We start from the raw sequence: 17,790 nt of genomic DNA on the forward strand, positions 1-17,790 counted from the left end.
GAAGAGTCGGACACGACTGAACAACTGAACAAGACAAGACTGTTGTCCTAGAAGGGTCTGTGGCCGCGACTGTCACAAAGCGACATTGCACTTCTGAATTTGCCACTGCACTACCAGTATAACTTGCCAAAGGCCAGACCAGATGTGTATATGTTTATTAAATATATGGATATGAAGAGTTGGTGGGAGGGTAGCTTTTTACACTAAAGGAGTGCATGGGGAAGGGAGTGGCCTGACCTCCCCACACTCTGCTGTCTAAAAAATGCCTTAAAGCCTTGGAGAGCAGAGGGAGGTGGGGGCAGCTGTCACACTGCTCCTGTAAGAAGTTCGCCTCTCCGTCTCTTTTAATAGCCAAACACCCATCACCAGCCCTGCTTCATATATTTCTGGAATGGGTCCTAAACATTGGCAATGCCTAGAGAGGACAGAGTGTGCATGTTGCCCAGATGAGGATGAAAAACCATTTTTTCCTGCCTGAAAAAAGTTCCCCACCCCTGCTTTAAACAAATGTCACAGCGACTTGTTAGCTGTGATTCACCAGGGTTCAATCTCTTAAAAGTTAGATCTCTGTAAGTTTGGGAAAGGAGTACGACAAGGCTGTATATTGTCTCCCTGCTTATTTAACATATGCAGAATTCATCATGCGAAAGGCTGGGCTGGATGAATCCCAAACCGGAATTAAGATTGCCGGAAAAAATATCAACAACCTCAGATATGCTGATGATACAACCTTGATAGCAGAAAGTGAGGAAGAATTAAAGAACCTTTTAATGAGGGTGAAAGAAGAGAGCACAAAATATGGTCTGAAGCTCAACATCAAAAAAACTAAGATCATGGCCACTGGTCCCATCACCTCCTGGCAAATAGAAGGGGAAGAAATGGAGGCAGTGACAGATTTCACTTTCTTGGGTTTCATGATCACTGCAGATGGTGACAGCAGTCACGAAATTAGAAGACGCCTGCTTCTTGGGAGAAAAGCAATGACAAACCTAGACAGCATCTTAAAAAGCAAAGACATCACCTTGCCGACAAAGGTCCGTATGGTTAAAGCTATGGTTTTCCCAGTAGTAATGTACGGAAGTGAGAGCTGGACCATAAAGAAGGCTGATCGCCAAAGAATTGATGCTTTTGAATTATGGTGCTGAAGGAGACTCTTGAGAGTCCCATGGACTGCAAGAAGATCAAACCTATCCATTTTTAAAGAAATCAGCCCTGAGTGCTCACTAGAAGGACATATTCTGAAGTTGAGGCTCCAGTACTTTGGCCACCTCATGAGAAGAGAAGACTCCCTAGAAAAGACCCTGATGTTGGGAAAGATGGAGGGCACAAGGAGAAGGGGACGACAGAGGATGAGATGGTTGGACAGTGTTATTGAAGTAACTGGCATGAGTTTGGCCAAACTGCGAGAGGCAGTGAAGGATAGGCATGCCTGGCGTGCTCTGGTCCATGGGGTCACAAAGAGTTGGACACGACTGAACGACTGAACAACACAACAAGTTTGTGGGGGTGGGAAACACACCTTGTCCTTCTTCAACAGATGTGCAGAAACATGTACGCAAACACCAATTAGGGCATCATTATTTTGCACCAAGGCTTCGCCACAGCCCGGTTTTCAGAGGCACATTAGGAATATCTATCTATCTATCTCTCTGGCCCACTCAGAACAGCCACTTGTTTCAAAAGGTCTTACGAGAAAAGGGCAAGAGCTGATCTGTTTGGAACTTTGTTGTATAAGGTCACAAGGGAAGGAGTTTTGTGAGCCGGGATTACAATGGGCCTTTGTTGACGCAAGAAAACAATCCTGGGATAAAGCGGCAGCCTGCCATGTTAAAAGTGACTAAGGATCAGAGGAGGTGCGTGTTGTAAACAGGATTCATAGTCGCAAAGCACAACCTGTTCTATTTCGAGAGGGCTGTCCCCCTAAAATAAATCTGATTCCTGTGACAGAATTACTCCCAATTTTAGAAAGACCAAAAGGGGACCCAAGGCAGAGGGTGCAGATTAGCGTGGCCTTAAGTTCAGAGAAACTTGACTGTGTGTTATTATTTTTTGTGTGAAAATACCCAAGACAAAACCTTTAGCAGTCAGAAAACTGTTCACATCCACATGCTCAACTGAATCATGGCTCACAAAAAGGTTACAGAGCCTATTACCCAAATCTGCTCATTACATGAATTTGGGCTCTGTGTCCTTTCTTACTACTCACTGGGGCACCATGGAGCTAAAATCCAGTTTATTTAAATCCAATTTTGTTTCAGCAGGAGGAAATTAAACGGATGCTTAAGGCTGCCGTCCTGTGCATTCTTGCTGGGGAGTCAATCCTATGGACCTCTGTAGTTTTACTCAGAAGTAAGCCCCACTGTGCTCAATGGCTCTTACTGACATGCAAACATGCATACCATTTCAGCCTAACTTACTTAAGTGTTGGGCTGAGCCTTGGAGTTCAGCACTTAACCAGCCAACCACACTGACCTCTATTCAATTATCCTGCTTAATATAGACTTTAGAAGGTAGCTTTCACCACAGGGGATCGTGACTACGCATGGAGGTTTTATTTTTTATTTTTTCAAAATTTTATTAGTTTTTAACAATACATAAACAAACAATACAAGCAATAAAAAACATTACAACAAAATACAAAAAGAAAAATAATAAAAACACTTATTTAAATCTGTCCTTCTTTTATATCATTGTAATTTGACTTCCCCATGTCCTCTCCATCTGCGTTCCTTAAAAATCATCTTTAGTAATTTCTTTACATCTTTATATCCTCATGTTAATACAAAAATCGTCTTCTCATATCAAATAACCTTGACATTACTTCATCTATTTTTACACCTTATCTAACTTCTGTATCTGCTGCCTATCTAATCTCCCTGCTTATTTTAAATACTAATCTTAACATAGTTCTTTAAATATACTTTAAAAACACATGGAGGTTTTAAAGGTGAACGTTAATGCCATCTTTATGGCAGATTGCTCCTGAAACCCAGTGAACTTTTGCATCGCCCAATCAATGAATTCCGACTAAAGGCATGAATGGGCCCTAGAAACCAACTCCCAAGCTTAATATGATTAGTATTTTGTCTTTTTTGTGTGTACTTACCCAAACTTGGTCTCTTCTGTGAACTTTTTCCTGATAATCACAGACACATACAGGATGAACCCAACGACGACGACAACTCCACATATAAACCCGAGGACTATCGTCAGTGAATGTGTGCTTCTTGATGCTGGAGTTGAAGAAGAGGCCGTGGATACGAAACCTAAGACAATAAGACGCGTTACAGAGTAAAGGGAGTGGAGATCCTCATACAGTATGGGGATCTGGGGAGTGTTGAAGCGATAATTCTTCAACATCAACTTCGTTGAACTGGTCATGTTGTGCAGATGTCTGATTATCGTCTTCCAAAGGAACTACTCTATTCCCAACTTAAAAATGGAAAGCTTAATGCCGGTGGTCAACAAAAGAGGTTCAAAGACTCTCACAAGGCAAATCTAAAAAAAGGAAGTATAAACACCGACAACTGGGAAACATTGGCCTGCAAGCGCTCTAGTTGGAGAACAGCCTTTACCAAAGGTGTCATGGGCTTTGAAGATGCTCGAACTCAGGACGAAAGGGAGAAACATGCTAAGAGGAAGGCACACTTGGCAAACCCTCACCATGATCAACTCCCGCCTGGAAACCTATGTCCCCACTGTGGAAGGACATGTGGATCCAGAATTGGCCTCCACAGTCACTTATGGACCCACTGTTAAAACCGTGTTTATGGAAGACAATCTTACTCGGCTACGAGTGATCGCCGAAGAAGACGGCAGTTTGGGGACCTGGGGAGTTGCTTATGAGGAAGATTCACAACAAGATTTCAAATATGTTCAAAGTAGGTCCAAGTGGATGGCTTCACTAGATTTGCCTGTTCCAAACTGGCCCTGTTGAAGGTTCATGATGCGACTATATTGCAATACACATCTTTCGGTTCAATCACAGAATCATAGTATTTTCACGGCATGCGCCCCGATTTGTTTGCAAGGATGCTGAGCAACATTATGTCATTCAAAAGTTATCTCACACCACGGGGCAAGAATGTTACTTGCCCCCAAATGGAAAGGAGCGGAAGTCCCAGCAAAGGAAGAATGGATACAAAAACTTATGGAATATGCAGAAATGGCGAAACTTACCAGAAGAATAAGAAATCAAGATAACAAACTTTTTATAAAATAATGGAAATGGTTTATTGAATGTTTACAGGTAAACTCTAAACAGATAAAAACATTGGCAGGATTATTGTGATAACCTGCAGTTTTATAAGAGTATATATTTAAAGAAGATGAATAAATGAGCAAATTAGTTTAATTTGGATATGCAGAGGATATAAAAAATAAGGAACAGCAGAAAGAGGGGGAAGGAAGTCAAGTTTTGAAATGTCAAAATGATTGTAAAATTAAGGAAATGTATAAAATTAGTGAAATGTATAAACTTGAAAGGTATAAATTTTTTTAACAACAACAACAACAAAAGTTGTCTTGCGCCTTCCACTGCATTTTCTCCAACACTTTTCTTATTGCAAAAAGTCCGATTTGAGGGTGGCAAGCATGTGTGTTGCGCAACAGCTCCAAATAAACTTTTATTGCACACCCTTGTATTTGCCAGATTATGATAAGAACATAAAGATGAGCTTGCTGGATCAGGCCAATGGCCCATCTAGGCCAGCATCCTGTTCTCACAATGGCCAACCAGATGCCTGTGAGAAACCCTTAAGCAGGGCCCGAGCACAAGAAAACTCTCCCCTCCTGTGGTTCCCAGCAACGGACATTCAGAAGCATCTCCGCCTCTGACCGTGGAGGCCGAGAACAGCCAATGTGGCTAGTAGCCTTATGCTTTGTTCATTCGCCCAATCCTCTTTTTAAAGACATCTAGGTTGGCGACGGAATTCCACCCGAAGATACTGCCAGGCTGCAAGTGTCCCTTAGCTCATTATCGCACTACATTAGTCTCCAACTTACCATTCCCTGGAATAAAAACTGCCACTGGATCACTGAACGGCCCGACTCCGCCATTTGTAATGGCAGCTACTCGCACCAGGCAGGTTGCATTGATGGCCACGACTGGAATGTGAACGGCACTGTAATCTCTACCGGTACGCAAAGAGAGATTCTGCTGCAAAGGGGGAGAAGTTCTTTAAAACGCAGAGGAATTAAGGGGGAAAGACTTTCCCCTTTGTAGACCCATTTCCTCCCATTAGACTAAATGATTAGCTGAAAACCCAACATTTATCCCCATCCAACAGACTTCCAGATTAGATTTCATGCTTGTTTGCTGAACATAAACAGGCAGCGCTCATGTCAAGGGAACAGCTACTGATTCATGGAGAGCTACAGTTTCCGTGAAGATAGCACCCCAAGCACGGGATCGGAGCTGGCCAGCATTCCTTTGTAAACGCTCTTACTGCCAGAGTCAAAACTCAACGTAAATTTTACCCAGTTCTACAAGCTTCCAGCTGTGGACCATCAAGCCCCGTCATTGCAAACCTGTCCTCCTTACAGGCAGAGCCAAATAATCAAGACTGGGGCAGGGCAAGGGGGCCGAACGAAAAACTCCCCAAACTGGAGTGCTAACAGAAAGCAGAGGATGGGAACGGTTTGTAAAATTCCCTGCTTTCTCTCCCTGTGCTCAGCCTTTTCCCACTCCTTTCTGAATTTGCAAAGCCGCAGGAATATTCCCAGCAAGAAGTGCCACTTAAAAGACAAAGTTAATGTGTTTAATTAGAGAAAAATCATTACTGATATTTATTATTTGTGGGTTTTTTGTGTGTGAAAGAGAAAATGAACTTGGAATATCTGGATTTGAAGACTGAAAAAAAAAATTGGTTTATGGAAGATAGAGTGGTTGGAACTTTATGAGTGAATACGATATTTAGCTGCAGGACAAAGAACAGGAGTCTTTTGATCTTTCTTTATTCTTTTTTCACCTCTTTCTTCTTTTGTTCTTCCTTCCCTCCTTTATTTCCCTTTTTACTCTTTTCTTCTTCTTTCCACCTCCGTTCCTTTTTAGATTAAACATCTCTTTTATTTCAGTGTATTATGAAAAGATACTTTCTGTTGGATATGAACTTTTGTGTATCTTTGGACAAGTATCAATAAATATAATTAAACACATAAAAAGTGCCACTTAGGAGACAAAACAAATGGGGCCAAACCAGCTGCTATGCAAGGAACAGAGAAAAGGCAAAATAACTGGGCTTCAGGAATCTCACATGTTTGCCTATGAACATTTGATACAGAACATCAGGGTGTAATCTTATGTCCACTAGCTTGAGAATAAGCCCGATTAAACAAAAATGAGACTTATTTCTAAGTAAACATGCACAGGACTGCAACCTTAAGATATTCTTGAGCATTTACTAATGGTCTGGAAATTACCTGTGTTTAAAGCGGTACTGCCATTAACGAAAATATTACCAATTCTGTCAACTAGGCATTCTCTTAACATTTGTGATATTTGTTTGTGTACATAGGAATGCAGCAGATACGCATGGTGCCATTTTTGATCTTGGATGCCATGCTTGTAGCTAGAATTCCTCCAGAGATGAAATGGGCATTTGGGCACTTACAGCTAAAGCAGCTTTACGCAGGAGCAAAGCAAATTGTTTTAATAAGCTTAAGTGACGCAGCGGCATCCCAGCCAGATATCCCTCCAATAACGCTAGCATATCTGATTTGACACAAGAGATTCCCTTTCCCGTAAATTCCCTGTTATTTCCTGGACATCCGGTGAGTCAGCTGAACAGCTGAAAGAACGACAGGTCCTGCTTCCTGGTGAAACCAAAACACACAGAAAATAACTTCTGTGATTCACAGTCCAGCTGGCAGGCTGGCATGTAATGCCCAGTGTCTTTGTAGGGCAATGTGTTACGGTAGCACAGCTTCAACTGAATAAGGCTGTATCAAAGGTCTGTGTAAACAGGAACTAGGCAAAATTATGAAACGATTAAGGCTCTCAGCTGATCGTTAATAGACCGATTAGCGCGCACACCGCCCCAAAATGGGGAAGCTTTAACAAAGGAGGGATTGGATACTGGTTAACATGGAGCAAAGGGTGGCGATGGTGGGTCAGAAGTCAAATCTGTTTATATAGCCATTAAGGTTTGTTCTTGGTTTACAGCTTGTGGCTTATCTGGAGCAGGGCTGGATTTAGGTTTGATGAGGCCCTAAGCAACTGAAGGTAATGGGGGCCCTTTATATGTCCAGCTGTCCTTTGTCAACAACAAATGGTCTCTGTTTTTTGTGTTGAATATATGCTATTTGGTAATTTATGGACCTAATAGGTATCTAAAGCCATTTGCACATGTTGCCATGCAATCAGTCAATGCAGAATGTAGGCACCCTATATATAGAAATGAGCAAACCAGTGATATTTTTGGGAGCAGGCTACCAGGCGGGGCCCATTACTCAATCTGGCCCACAGACGGTCTGGGAATCAGCGTGTTTTTACATGAGTAGAATGTGTCCTTTTATTTAAAATGCATCTCTAGGTTATTTGTGGGGCCTGCCTGGTGTTTTTACATGAGTAGAATGTGTGCTTTTATTTAAAATGCATCTCTGGGTTATTTGTGGGGCATAGGAATTTGTTCATTTCCCCCCCTAAAAATATAGTTCAGCCCACCACATGGTCTGAGGGACGGTGGACCGGCCCACGGCTGAAAAAGGTTGCTGACCCCTGATTAGGAACTTACAGCCTGACAAATGATTTTCTGTTGTACTCAGGAATGTTCAAGAGCAAACAATGGAGTGTGTTTTATTACACATGGAAAATGTGAACTGCCTAGATATGAAAAGTTTTGGCATCCAGCTTTTTTTTCTAGAGCAGCAAGATGCCTAGATTTACGCCTTCCTTCTCTTGAGGATGAAGGAAGTGACCTTTAGTTAAGACAAGTTGATGAGTTTGCATCTCCACCCTAGACTAGTCACAAGACCATATCATCACTTTGCTGATTTCAGTCGGTTTGAGCCCTTTGAGTTCTAAATCCCAAAAACATTAAAAAGGGAACAGAAAACTCAAGTCGTACAGAAAACAAGCATGAATCACACCCCCCCCCACCTTCCATGGGAGATTTGAAAACAACGAAAACATGTGCGCACTGACCTGAGCGCTAGCCCCAATGAACACAACAGTGCTTACTTCAGCGTAGGCATGCATAGGATTTGGAAGAGCTGCGGTGCAGTTTCTTTTCAATACTTCTAACTTTGGACTCAAAAAGCCAATCTAATATAAATAAAATCAACTCAGTGGAAACCTAAACTAGGAATCAGGATCTGTTTTGGATCATGCTTCTATCACAAGTATAAACTTATTGTTTTCTTTTTTCCTTCCTCATGGGACTTGTAGCTATGTGGTGCCACAATTTTTCTGATGCAGGCCACCACATTTTGGATCAAAGTGGGGACTTCACTGCTGTTCTCTCCCTGCTCAGAGGCTGGGAAGGCTGAGTGAGGCTTGCTGTTTGTAAGACTCCCCACTCAACAAGGTCTCGAAGTTCAGCAGGGTTTTTGCAATGCTCTCATAAACAAACACAAAAGGCTTCAAAATATTAGATCGCAGGGTCTTCCCAAACATCCTCTTAAGCTACAAGCAGCTGAAGATTTTAGGGCCAAATCTTCTTCTCTCACTCATAAAGCCAGGGATATGGGATGAATGCCAAGTCTGGAGCAGTGCAGACTTAAAGAGCCTCATGGCGCAATCCTGTGCGTGTCTACTTAGAAATATGTTCTTACTGAGTTCAGCAGGACTAACTATGAGGTAAGTGGGTGTAGGACTGCCACCTCAATCTCTTAACTGCTGCTAAATATCTGGGGCCATTTGGAGAGGGCACGTCCCCTTCCCTGAGCAAATTCACCACTCTGCTTTAGCTGCATATATGCGATACATCAGTACCTGTATTTCCCTTAATCAGTGTTCAAAATAACTTTTAAAACTCTGGTTAATAGGAACCTGGGTTGTTCACTGGCCTGGTTTGCATGTAACACTAACCCATAGTTTAAAAACCATGGTTTAGCAAACCCTAGTTGATCATTGGGCCCAGCCTTACTGCTTATCTATGATTTATAAAATACAATTCTAACATGCTTGGCAACCAAGCTTTCCTGTTGGTCTAAAAACCTTGGCGAACATTAACCATTGTTTAGGGTGACATGTGAATGAAGCCATTGTTTCAATACTTACAAACACCTCTGAATTCTGCCACACATGAGAGATGCTGTAGCCTTGAAGTTCACCATTCATCTGTGCAGAAGGAGGCCTTATCCACGTGACGATCACAGAAGAGCTGGACTCGTTGACGGAGAGGGTGACATTCCCAGGCGGAGCAGAGGGAGCTGAAAAACACACAGTGGAAAAACAGAAGGCTGGTCATTTCCCCATTTAGTTGACTTCGGGAAGGTGTGAGCTGCAGAATTGTTGGGGTGGGAGCATACAGCATTCAAAGAACTAGACAAAAACAAATGCAAGTAGATCACAAGATAGGCACAGGGTATGTAAGGCTTGTTAGTGTCTTCCACTCTTAATTTTTATTTTATTTTTTTAGGGCTACATGCACTGCTTGAGCAACACAGAAAGTGAATACCCATCTGCTAAGAAAATGGCACAGATACAAGAGCAGGGTATGTGTGTGCGTTGCTCATCATCAATGATGTCACGGCCACAGTCCAATAGGTGCCCACAACATTCGCACAACTACATTCCCATGTAGCGGCCACTATCCTAATTGACAGTACATTGGGCCCAGTAGGGGCAAAATAATGATAAATTTCCTATCAGCAAAAGCATTACCTTGAAGAAGAAGAAGAGTTTGGATTTGATATCCCGCTTTATCACTACCCGAAGGAATCTCAAAGCGGCTAACATTCTCCTTTTCCCTTCTTCCCCACAACAAACACTATGTGAGGTGAGTGGGGCTGAGGGACTTCAAAGACGTGTGACTAGCCCAAGGTCACCCAGCAGCTGCATGTGGAGGAGCGGAGACGCGAACCTGGTTCCCCAGATTACAAGTCCACCGCTCTTAACCACTACACCATACTGGCTCTTGTGTGTGTGTGTGTGGGGAGAGATTCTGGATCCTGCTGCAACAAGTTAGGAATGACATGTACTATTACTATGTGTAAAAAGTGTAACCTGGAAATATCTCGGATAATCATATGGTAGCACAGAATAGGCTATGGTTTGCAATATATACTAATATAGCAGGGGGGTCCAACCGGTCGACTGCAATCAACGGGTCGATCCCCGGGTGACCATGGTCGATCGCGGGATCCTTACCGTTCGCATTGTTTTAAATCATGTCTCCGCCCCCTCCCCCCTCGGTTTTTCCATGCGTTGCGTTTAATGGGCGTTCCTGTGTCTGCTGTAGTGCTGCATTCGCCTGCTAGCGGCTGCATTGTTGGCATGCTATTTATTGCTATTCTTCTTAAAGGTAAAGGTAAAGGGACCCCTGACCATTAGGTCCAGTCGTGTCCGACTCTGGGGTTGCGGCACTCATCTCGCATTACTGGCCGAGGGAGCCGTCATACAGCTTCCAGGTCATGTGGCCAGCACGACTAAGCCATTTCTGGCGATCCAGAGCAGTGCACGGAAATGCCGTTTACCTTCCCGCCGGAGTGGTACCTATTTATCTACTTGCACTTTTGACGTGCTTTCAAACTGCTAGGTGGGCAGGAGCTGGGACCGAGCAACGGGAGCTCACCCCGTTGTGGGGATTCGAACCGCCGACCTTCTGATCAGCAAGCCCTAGACTCTGTGGTTTAACCCACAGGGCCACTATTCTTCTTACTTGCTGTTTAAAAAAGCTCAAGAAGCCCCCCCCCCAAAGAAAGTTCAACCATGAAAAAAGCTCAACCACTTTGGTCTGCCTCCCTAAAAAAATGACCCCCCCCCCCAAGTTGTTGTTTTTTTCCTGGAAGTAGATCACAGTCTCTTGGGAGACTATATTACATCCCTGCAATATAGAGTTGAATGTGGAAATGTGATAGGAGTCTTCTTGAATGCAATGCTGTAAAAACGGGACAGAGCTTTAGCACAGCGAAATCAAGGAACCTTGTATGAACTTCAGCTGGGGAAACCTGAGTTAAAACCCCTCTTTGGCTGTGAAGCTCACTAGATGACCTTGGACTAGCCGCAATATTTCAGCCTAATCTACCTCACAGGGTTGTTAGGAAGAGAAAAAATGGGAGCAAACATTTCTAAGCTCTTAAGAGGAATTGGAAAGACACACAAACATGATACTGCTATCAAGGGCTACTTTATTCACCGAGATAGCATTGTGTTGTTTGACTTACTAACCTCCTTCTGTTGTATTGGCAATTATCCACGGGCTGAAGCCAGACCAGCCTACTTCGTTCATACAAGAAACACGGATGTTATAATCCTTCACGGCCCCCAGATTCTGAATACGGTACAGATGAGGGGGCACAGAAGTGTTGAAAACCAACACAGAGGCATTGCTGGGTGCAAAAGCATCCTTCACCTGAAAGGAAGAACAAAAATGGTTAAGGCAAAGATGATTCAGCAAGGAGTTCCAAAGCTACAGGCACAATTATCTGCCAGCAGCCCTGAGTAATTTGCAAGAAGAGAAGTGGCAAGCCCGCCCTCTCGCCACAGAAAATAAGCATGTTGTACGACAAGGAATGGCTCTTGGCTGAGCACATGGGAAAACCTTCCCTTCCGCAGAGCTACAGCAAATGCCCAAGGTGAGAGGAAGAGAGGTTTCAAGGCCCAACACAAGCTTCAGAAACACATTTGGAGTCAAACCAAAGTTTCTCCATGTGTTACTCACGTGAAGAGGGAAAGCAATTAAAAACTCCTGGATCTGCCTAGGCCTAGCTCTCGCCTGAGTCGTAAAATGGGCTGTAAATCTTCATACTGAGGGCTTGTGTGACTAGATGTGTCCAGAGAGAAAACAAACATACAAATCCCCGCACCTAGAAAATAAGCACGGCAGGGAGAAACGAGAACCCTTATCCCTGACATGCTATCTTTTTGTGTGCAGGGTGTCTGCTTGTTTCTTTTCGCAAAGACATTTAGTTTTTGTATTTAGCCACGTGATTTGACACTGACACATCGTATAAATTTAATGGGCGAAAAGGCCACAACTTTATTGGTTACGGGTGTTGAGCGGTATTGGCTTGGGCATTGGACCCTATCAGACTATATCCGACCCCAACCCATGCGGTGGAAATCCGGGAAGGGTTAACCACCAGAAAGGATCCCAGTGATGCGTATCGACCGGAACTGCCCCAGTGATCAGCGTTAGGGGCGTGCCTTAGGCCCTCACCTCCCTAGACTTCGGACAGTGCCACGCCCCCGGAATCCTTTAACGGAATACCCTTCAAAATGAGGGGCAGATGATGGCACTACCTCCGCTCCTCCCCCTATATAGAGATTTTCCAACGCCTAACTGATTGCCGAAGAATTGATGCTTTTGAATTATGGTGCTGAAGGAGACTCTTGAGAGTCCCATGGACTGCAAGAAGATCAAACCTATCCATTCTCAAAGAAATCAGCCCTGAATGCTCACTAGAAGGACAGATCCTGAAGTTGAGGCTCCAGTACTTTGGCCACCTCATGAGAAGAGAAGACTCCCTAGAAAAGACCCTGATGTTGGGAAAGATGGAGGGCACAAGGAGAAGGGGACGACAGTGGATGAGATGGTTGGACAGTGTTTTCGAAGCTACTAACATGAGTTTGGCCAAACTGCGAGAGGCAGTGAAGGATAGGCGTGCCTGGCGTGCTCTGGTCCATGGGGTCACGAAGAGTCGGACACGACTGAACGACTGAACAACAACAACAACCGCCAAACCAAGAGTTGTGACGATTTGCTACGAGGTAGGCAAAACAAAAACAAAACAAAACAAAAACCCTTTGGCTAGGCCCCCTGGCCAACCAAGGCAACCAACCAAAGTCCATAGCAATGTCGAAAACTAAACTTAAAGGGCGGGTGTGTGGGTGAACCTAAACAGCTGGGAAGCAGGGCAAAAGTGGGAGAGATTACCGCCCGTCTCTTGCTTAAAGAAAAAAAGACACGCCCCCCGGGCGACTGGGTTGGTCAGCCTTTGAGTGATGCGGCGGATATTCTACCAATCGTGCAATGGCTGAGCCCAGCCCCCGCCTGCGTGATCGGGTCATGACGCCCGCAAATCCACCCCCTGCTCGAGGGCGGAAGTGGCCTTCCCACCTGCAGCAAAATAAAAGTGAAGGCAATGATTCTTACCCTCACCCTTGGTGGAGAACCATTTTTCTCTGTTTTGTTGCCCCTCTCAAATTATCATTAAAACAAGGCAAGTAGATTGTACAGGGCACGTTTATATTTATTTTTAATTTATTTATTTTTTGCAAAAACCCAGTCTCATCCCCCCTGCCTGTATTGCTCATCTCTGGCAGCATTCACTTCAATGCTGCACACCACCAGACAGAAAACCTAAATTAAGCAGCCTTTGATGCTAGCAGATGCTCTGGCAGGCAAATACGGGAGAGTAATTAAGACCGGCTGTTTCTGTTTTTGGTGTATTTCATTTGCCATCACCTTACTGGCTCTTGTGTCCCCAAAGGTGTCTGAGGCCATCTGGTCCAGGGAAAGGAACCAAACCAAATCACACCGCCTTTTAAAAACACCAACACCATAGTAATTCTGGCCTGGTTTTGTGAGTATCAAATGCTAAGAGCTCTAAAAACGGTATTGCCTTGGGGATTTTGAATGCTCTCAAATTCAGAAATTCTGTTCCTTTATAGTATCATCTCCTGAGCTCTGCGAGTGCGGCTTTCTCCCGATTGAAGTGCAGAGTGTTTGAGGACTGGGACATTCGCAGGGAAACCAAAATGCTTGTTTACAAAGCTACTGTACTACCAACCTTACTATATGCTTGTGAAACATGGACCACTTATGTCAGGGAATTGTCCCCGGCGCAGCGCAAGGTGGTGGAAGGGCTCTCGGGATGCTACAGAGAGCCCCGGCCCCACCTGACCAGCAGCACCTCCTCTGGCAGCAGAGGAAGCAGCGAGGCTTCCAGCAGGGAGGGGCATGCATTTCAGGGTATGGAGGGAAGAGGCTCTGAGGATGCTGGAGAGACCCTGCACTCCCCTAGCTCAAGGGGCGATGAGGGAGACATGCAGCTTCCGGCGCCCCCAAGGCATCGAGGGCTGAAACGAAAGGATGGGAGGCGGGGTTTCCGTATACCGAAACTCTTTTGTTGGTGTCAGAACCGGAAGGGGCCATTCCCGGATTCTAACGACGCTTGATACAGACATGAACTTTTTAGCTCTGCACTGTACATAGTTTGCACAATAAAACTATTAAAGGAAACTTGGAGTTTTGCCTGCTTACTCATGAGCAACTAACCGAGGACCTTACAACTTATAAATGCCATCTCCAACTACTCGAAAGATTCCATCAACGGTGTCTCCGAAAATTTTTACACATCACTTGGGAAGACAGGCGAACTAATATCAGTGTACTGGAAGAAGCAAAGATCACCAGTGTTGAAGCGATGATTCTTCAACATCAACTTTGTTGGGACTGGTCATGTTGTGCGGGATGCCTGATGATCGTCTTCCAAAGCAACTACTCTATTCCGAACTTAAAAATGGAAAGCGTAATGCTGGTGGTCAACAAAGACTGTCTCAAGGCAAATCTTTAAAAATGTAGTATAAACACTGACAACAGGGAAACACTGGCCTGCGAGTGTTCCAGTTGGAGAACAGCCTTTAGCAAAGGTGTCATGGGCTTTGAAGACACTCGAACTCAGGACGCAAGGGAGAAACGTGCTAAGAGGAAGGCACGCTTGGCAAATCCACACCATGATCAACTCCCACCTGCAAACCTATGTCCCCACTGTGGAAGGACGTGTGGCCTCTACAATCACTTACGGACTCATTGTTAAAACCGTGTTTATGGAAGACAATCTTACTCGGCTACAAGTGATCGCCAAAGAAGAAGAAGAAAGTGGCCTCTTACAGAATATTAAGTCATAGGGTTTCTTTTAAAAATATTTTTTATTTTCCAACCTATTTCCGGAGTTTCAGCAGGAATGCGGCATCAAATTCCACTGACGTGACAACATCAAGAAAGGAAGGGCATCACCCTGTTCCTGATCCACCCACCGCAACTCACAAAAGCAGCTTATTAGAGTTTCCAAAAGGCAGCTGGTGCTGCTTAAGCTGATACCGTGGAAATATCACATAGGAAACTCAATAACCAGGCTCACAGATGCTTTTATGTTTCGGCACTAGAAGGAATACATCTGTGCAAAATGAGATATGGAAAACAAAATGCCCTGAACTTTCTTAGGAACAAGCCCCAGCTAGAGGAAATCCTGATGCTGTCCAGTTATCTGCATGTAAGGGCACTTCCTCAGCTGAATGAAACAATTATTTAAAAGCGTAGCATGATCACAAAGGGCGGCCTGCTGTGCGGATGTGACTCTGCACCCCTGCATTGCCCCGGACGCTGGGTTTCTGCCTGCATCCTGGGGCTTTCCATTGGTCTACAACCAGCCATGGAAAGAACCGGGAGCAATGGGCTTGTGGCTTCCAGCCAGGAGTCCTTGTGACTTGCTTTAGCCAATCATGGCAACTTCCGAGGGTAATCAAGCCTCACCTTGCTCGGTCACTAATCCATGAGATCTTGTGGCTCTGCATCTATGAGATCTCTGGCTGGGGTTTTCCTCTGTTCTGCACAGAACCTAGCTGGTGCAAAAATTAATTTTATACAGTAACTAGGGACGTTGGCGAATTCTGACGGGAACAAGAGCAGAAATCACTTATTCATCCAATGTCCAGAACGGAAATCAATCCAGCGAATGTTTACTCTTGCTGTTGCCTTTTGGTCTGCAAACAATACACCATTGAATTTAAGCCCCCTGCCATTTGCATCGAGTTTCCTTTGCATTTAAATGAATGGAGTGGAACAACGAAATTAAGTGTGTTACATAATTTCACCACAGTGGGCAGCAAGATGAACAGCATACTTTGTGGCAGAAGGCGGACTGCAGCAGAATGGAAGCGGTGGTGCAGGTGACAAATACAGGGAAGAATGGAAAACGATGCCTTCTTCCATTCCTTTCATCCCTTTACATAGAGATCTTCTTGGTCCATTGAGCTAATACTGTCAACACTGACTGGCAGCAGCTCTCCAGGGTCACGGCCACGGTTCCTTCCCAATCCTACCAGGAGATGCCAGAAACTGAAGCAGAAACTGCCTGCTTGCAAAGCACAGGTGGTATTCAATTAAGTTGTACTCAGAGTAGACCCGTTGAAATGAATGACCACGATCTATTAGATCCACTAATTTCAATGGGACTACTCGGAGTAAAACTGAGCTGAATACCACCCCACGTGCCCTTCTCTTGAGTTACAGCCTTGCCCCATTTTTCTGTTTTCCAAAAAATGTTTTCTGCCAAAAAACGATAGGGGTGAGGAAGGGATCGAGGGAACAAGTACCTGCTCCCTTGCTGCTATTCTCCTAGTCAAAATCACCCCTGGGAAATCCTTTCTTAATAAAGAAAAGAAGAAAACAGCGCTGTTAGGATGCAGTTACTTGAGTTTGTGTATAAATGTGTAGCTGGACAGTAACGAATTCGTGGCTCTGTAGCTTATTGCCTCCAACCGGAGAAATCCTGTTGCTTTTCTGGCAATCGCTAGCATGCTTTCCAAACACCCCTTTCCCCATCACCAGCAGCAAATCAGTCTTCTCCCAGCCACTCAGAACATGCATAGGTGTTTTGTTGCCTGAACTAGCAGCTTCCATGGGATGTGGATTGCCACCAGCAGCATAATGTAAAGAGCAGAATGTTAACAGAGCAGGCAGAACTTAGTTCAAAACCCCTGTCCACCTGCGGTTGGCCGGGTATCTGCTTTCCGCCTAACCTACCTCGCGGGGTCGTTGTGAGGATATGGGGAAAACCTTCTGCACTGCTCTGTGCTCTTTTGTTGGAGGAAGCATGGGTTGAAATGGCAACAACGAAATAATTGAAGCATCCCTGTGTTTTCGAGGTCATAAATGCCAGATGGCAAGAGTGTTGTTCCTCGTATCCCATTTCTCCAGGCGAAATAAACAAGCAAGCGTCCCCCTGCTTCAGCATTCAACAGCTACGTTAGGGGCTGCAGCCCTAATATACAGGTGGGATGCGAGTTGTTTAACCATGTGGAGGAGGGCAGCCCACCCCCCACCCCACCCCCAGGAATTTAGGATGCACACAAACTGTTATTGTGAAGCCGGCGGCTTCTGAGAAAGCCCAAACGCCAACCGCTTAGATACCAAAAACTATTTGGCTGCGCTCCAACATCCACACAGTTCTGTTCATTTGACATGGCGTGACCGAAGGGAAGCGAGATAAAATGCGTTCAGCGTTACTGTGAAATGTGTCAAATGCTTAAGCAGACGGTGCCTCACTCAATAACTTCTGGCCATTTTCAAACTGCAGAGCGTTTCGCCGGTACAACAAAGTTGAAATAGTTAAGGCAGAATTCACGGGAGGGGCAGGATCTGACTCTGTTGCTTTGTTTTCTCCAGCCACCATCCCAGCCAGAGGGCACTCAAGGCGACATGCAATAAAACCTAAACTCATCGCCATAAAACCCAGAGTTAACAACTCAACAACTTGGCAGACAAAAAGGTTTCTGCTTCCAGGAAAAGCATTAAAAAGAAGGGACCTCATCTGATCTCCTGGGGGAAAGGAGATCCAAAGTGTCCTCTGTACAGTATCATAAAAAAATTGGCAGCTGCCTGACACCAGGTCAGACCATTT

General features: G+C 44.7%; 1 protein-coding gene across 3 annotated transcripts in view; it reads right to left on the reverse strand.

The window, feature by feature from the left end:
- MERTK (MER proto-oncogene, tyrosine kinase) overlaps positions 1 to 17,790 on the reverse strand; it is a 53,222-nt gene that overhangs the window by 15,197 nt on the left and 20,235 nt on the right. The window contains exons 7-10 of one of the 3 annotated variants that reach the window (XM_033144978.1): positions 11,333 to 11,516; positions 9,221 to 9,372; positions 5,005 to 5,155; positions 3,107 to 3,266 (exon numbers count right to left, since the gene is read on the reverse strand). In XM_033144978.1, coding sequence (XP_033000869.1) covers positions 3,107 to 3,266; positions 5,005 to 5,155; positions 9,221 to 9,372; positions 11,333 to 11,516 — 647 coding nt within the window. Of the gene's footprint in view, positions 1 to 3,106; positions 3,267 to 5,004; positions 5,159 to 9,220; positions 9,373 to 11,332; positions 11,517 to 17,790 lie in introns of all 3 variants that reach the window. The other 2 variants (XM_033144979.1, XM_033144977.1) reach the window with 2 other exon arrangements.

The sequence above is a fragment of the Lacerta agilis genome, chromosome 3, assembly GCF_009819535.1.
Source record: "Lacerta agilis isolate rLacAgi1 chromosome 3, rLacAgi1.pri, whole genome shotgun sequence".
In the NCBI taxonomy this organism is placed as follows: domain Eukaryota; kingdom Metazoa; phylum Chordata; class Lepidosauria; order Squamata; family Lacertidae; genus Lacerta; species Lacerta agilis.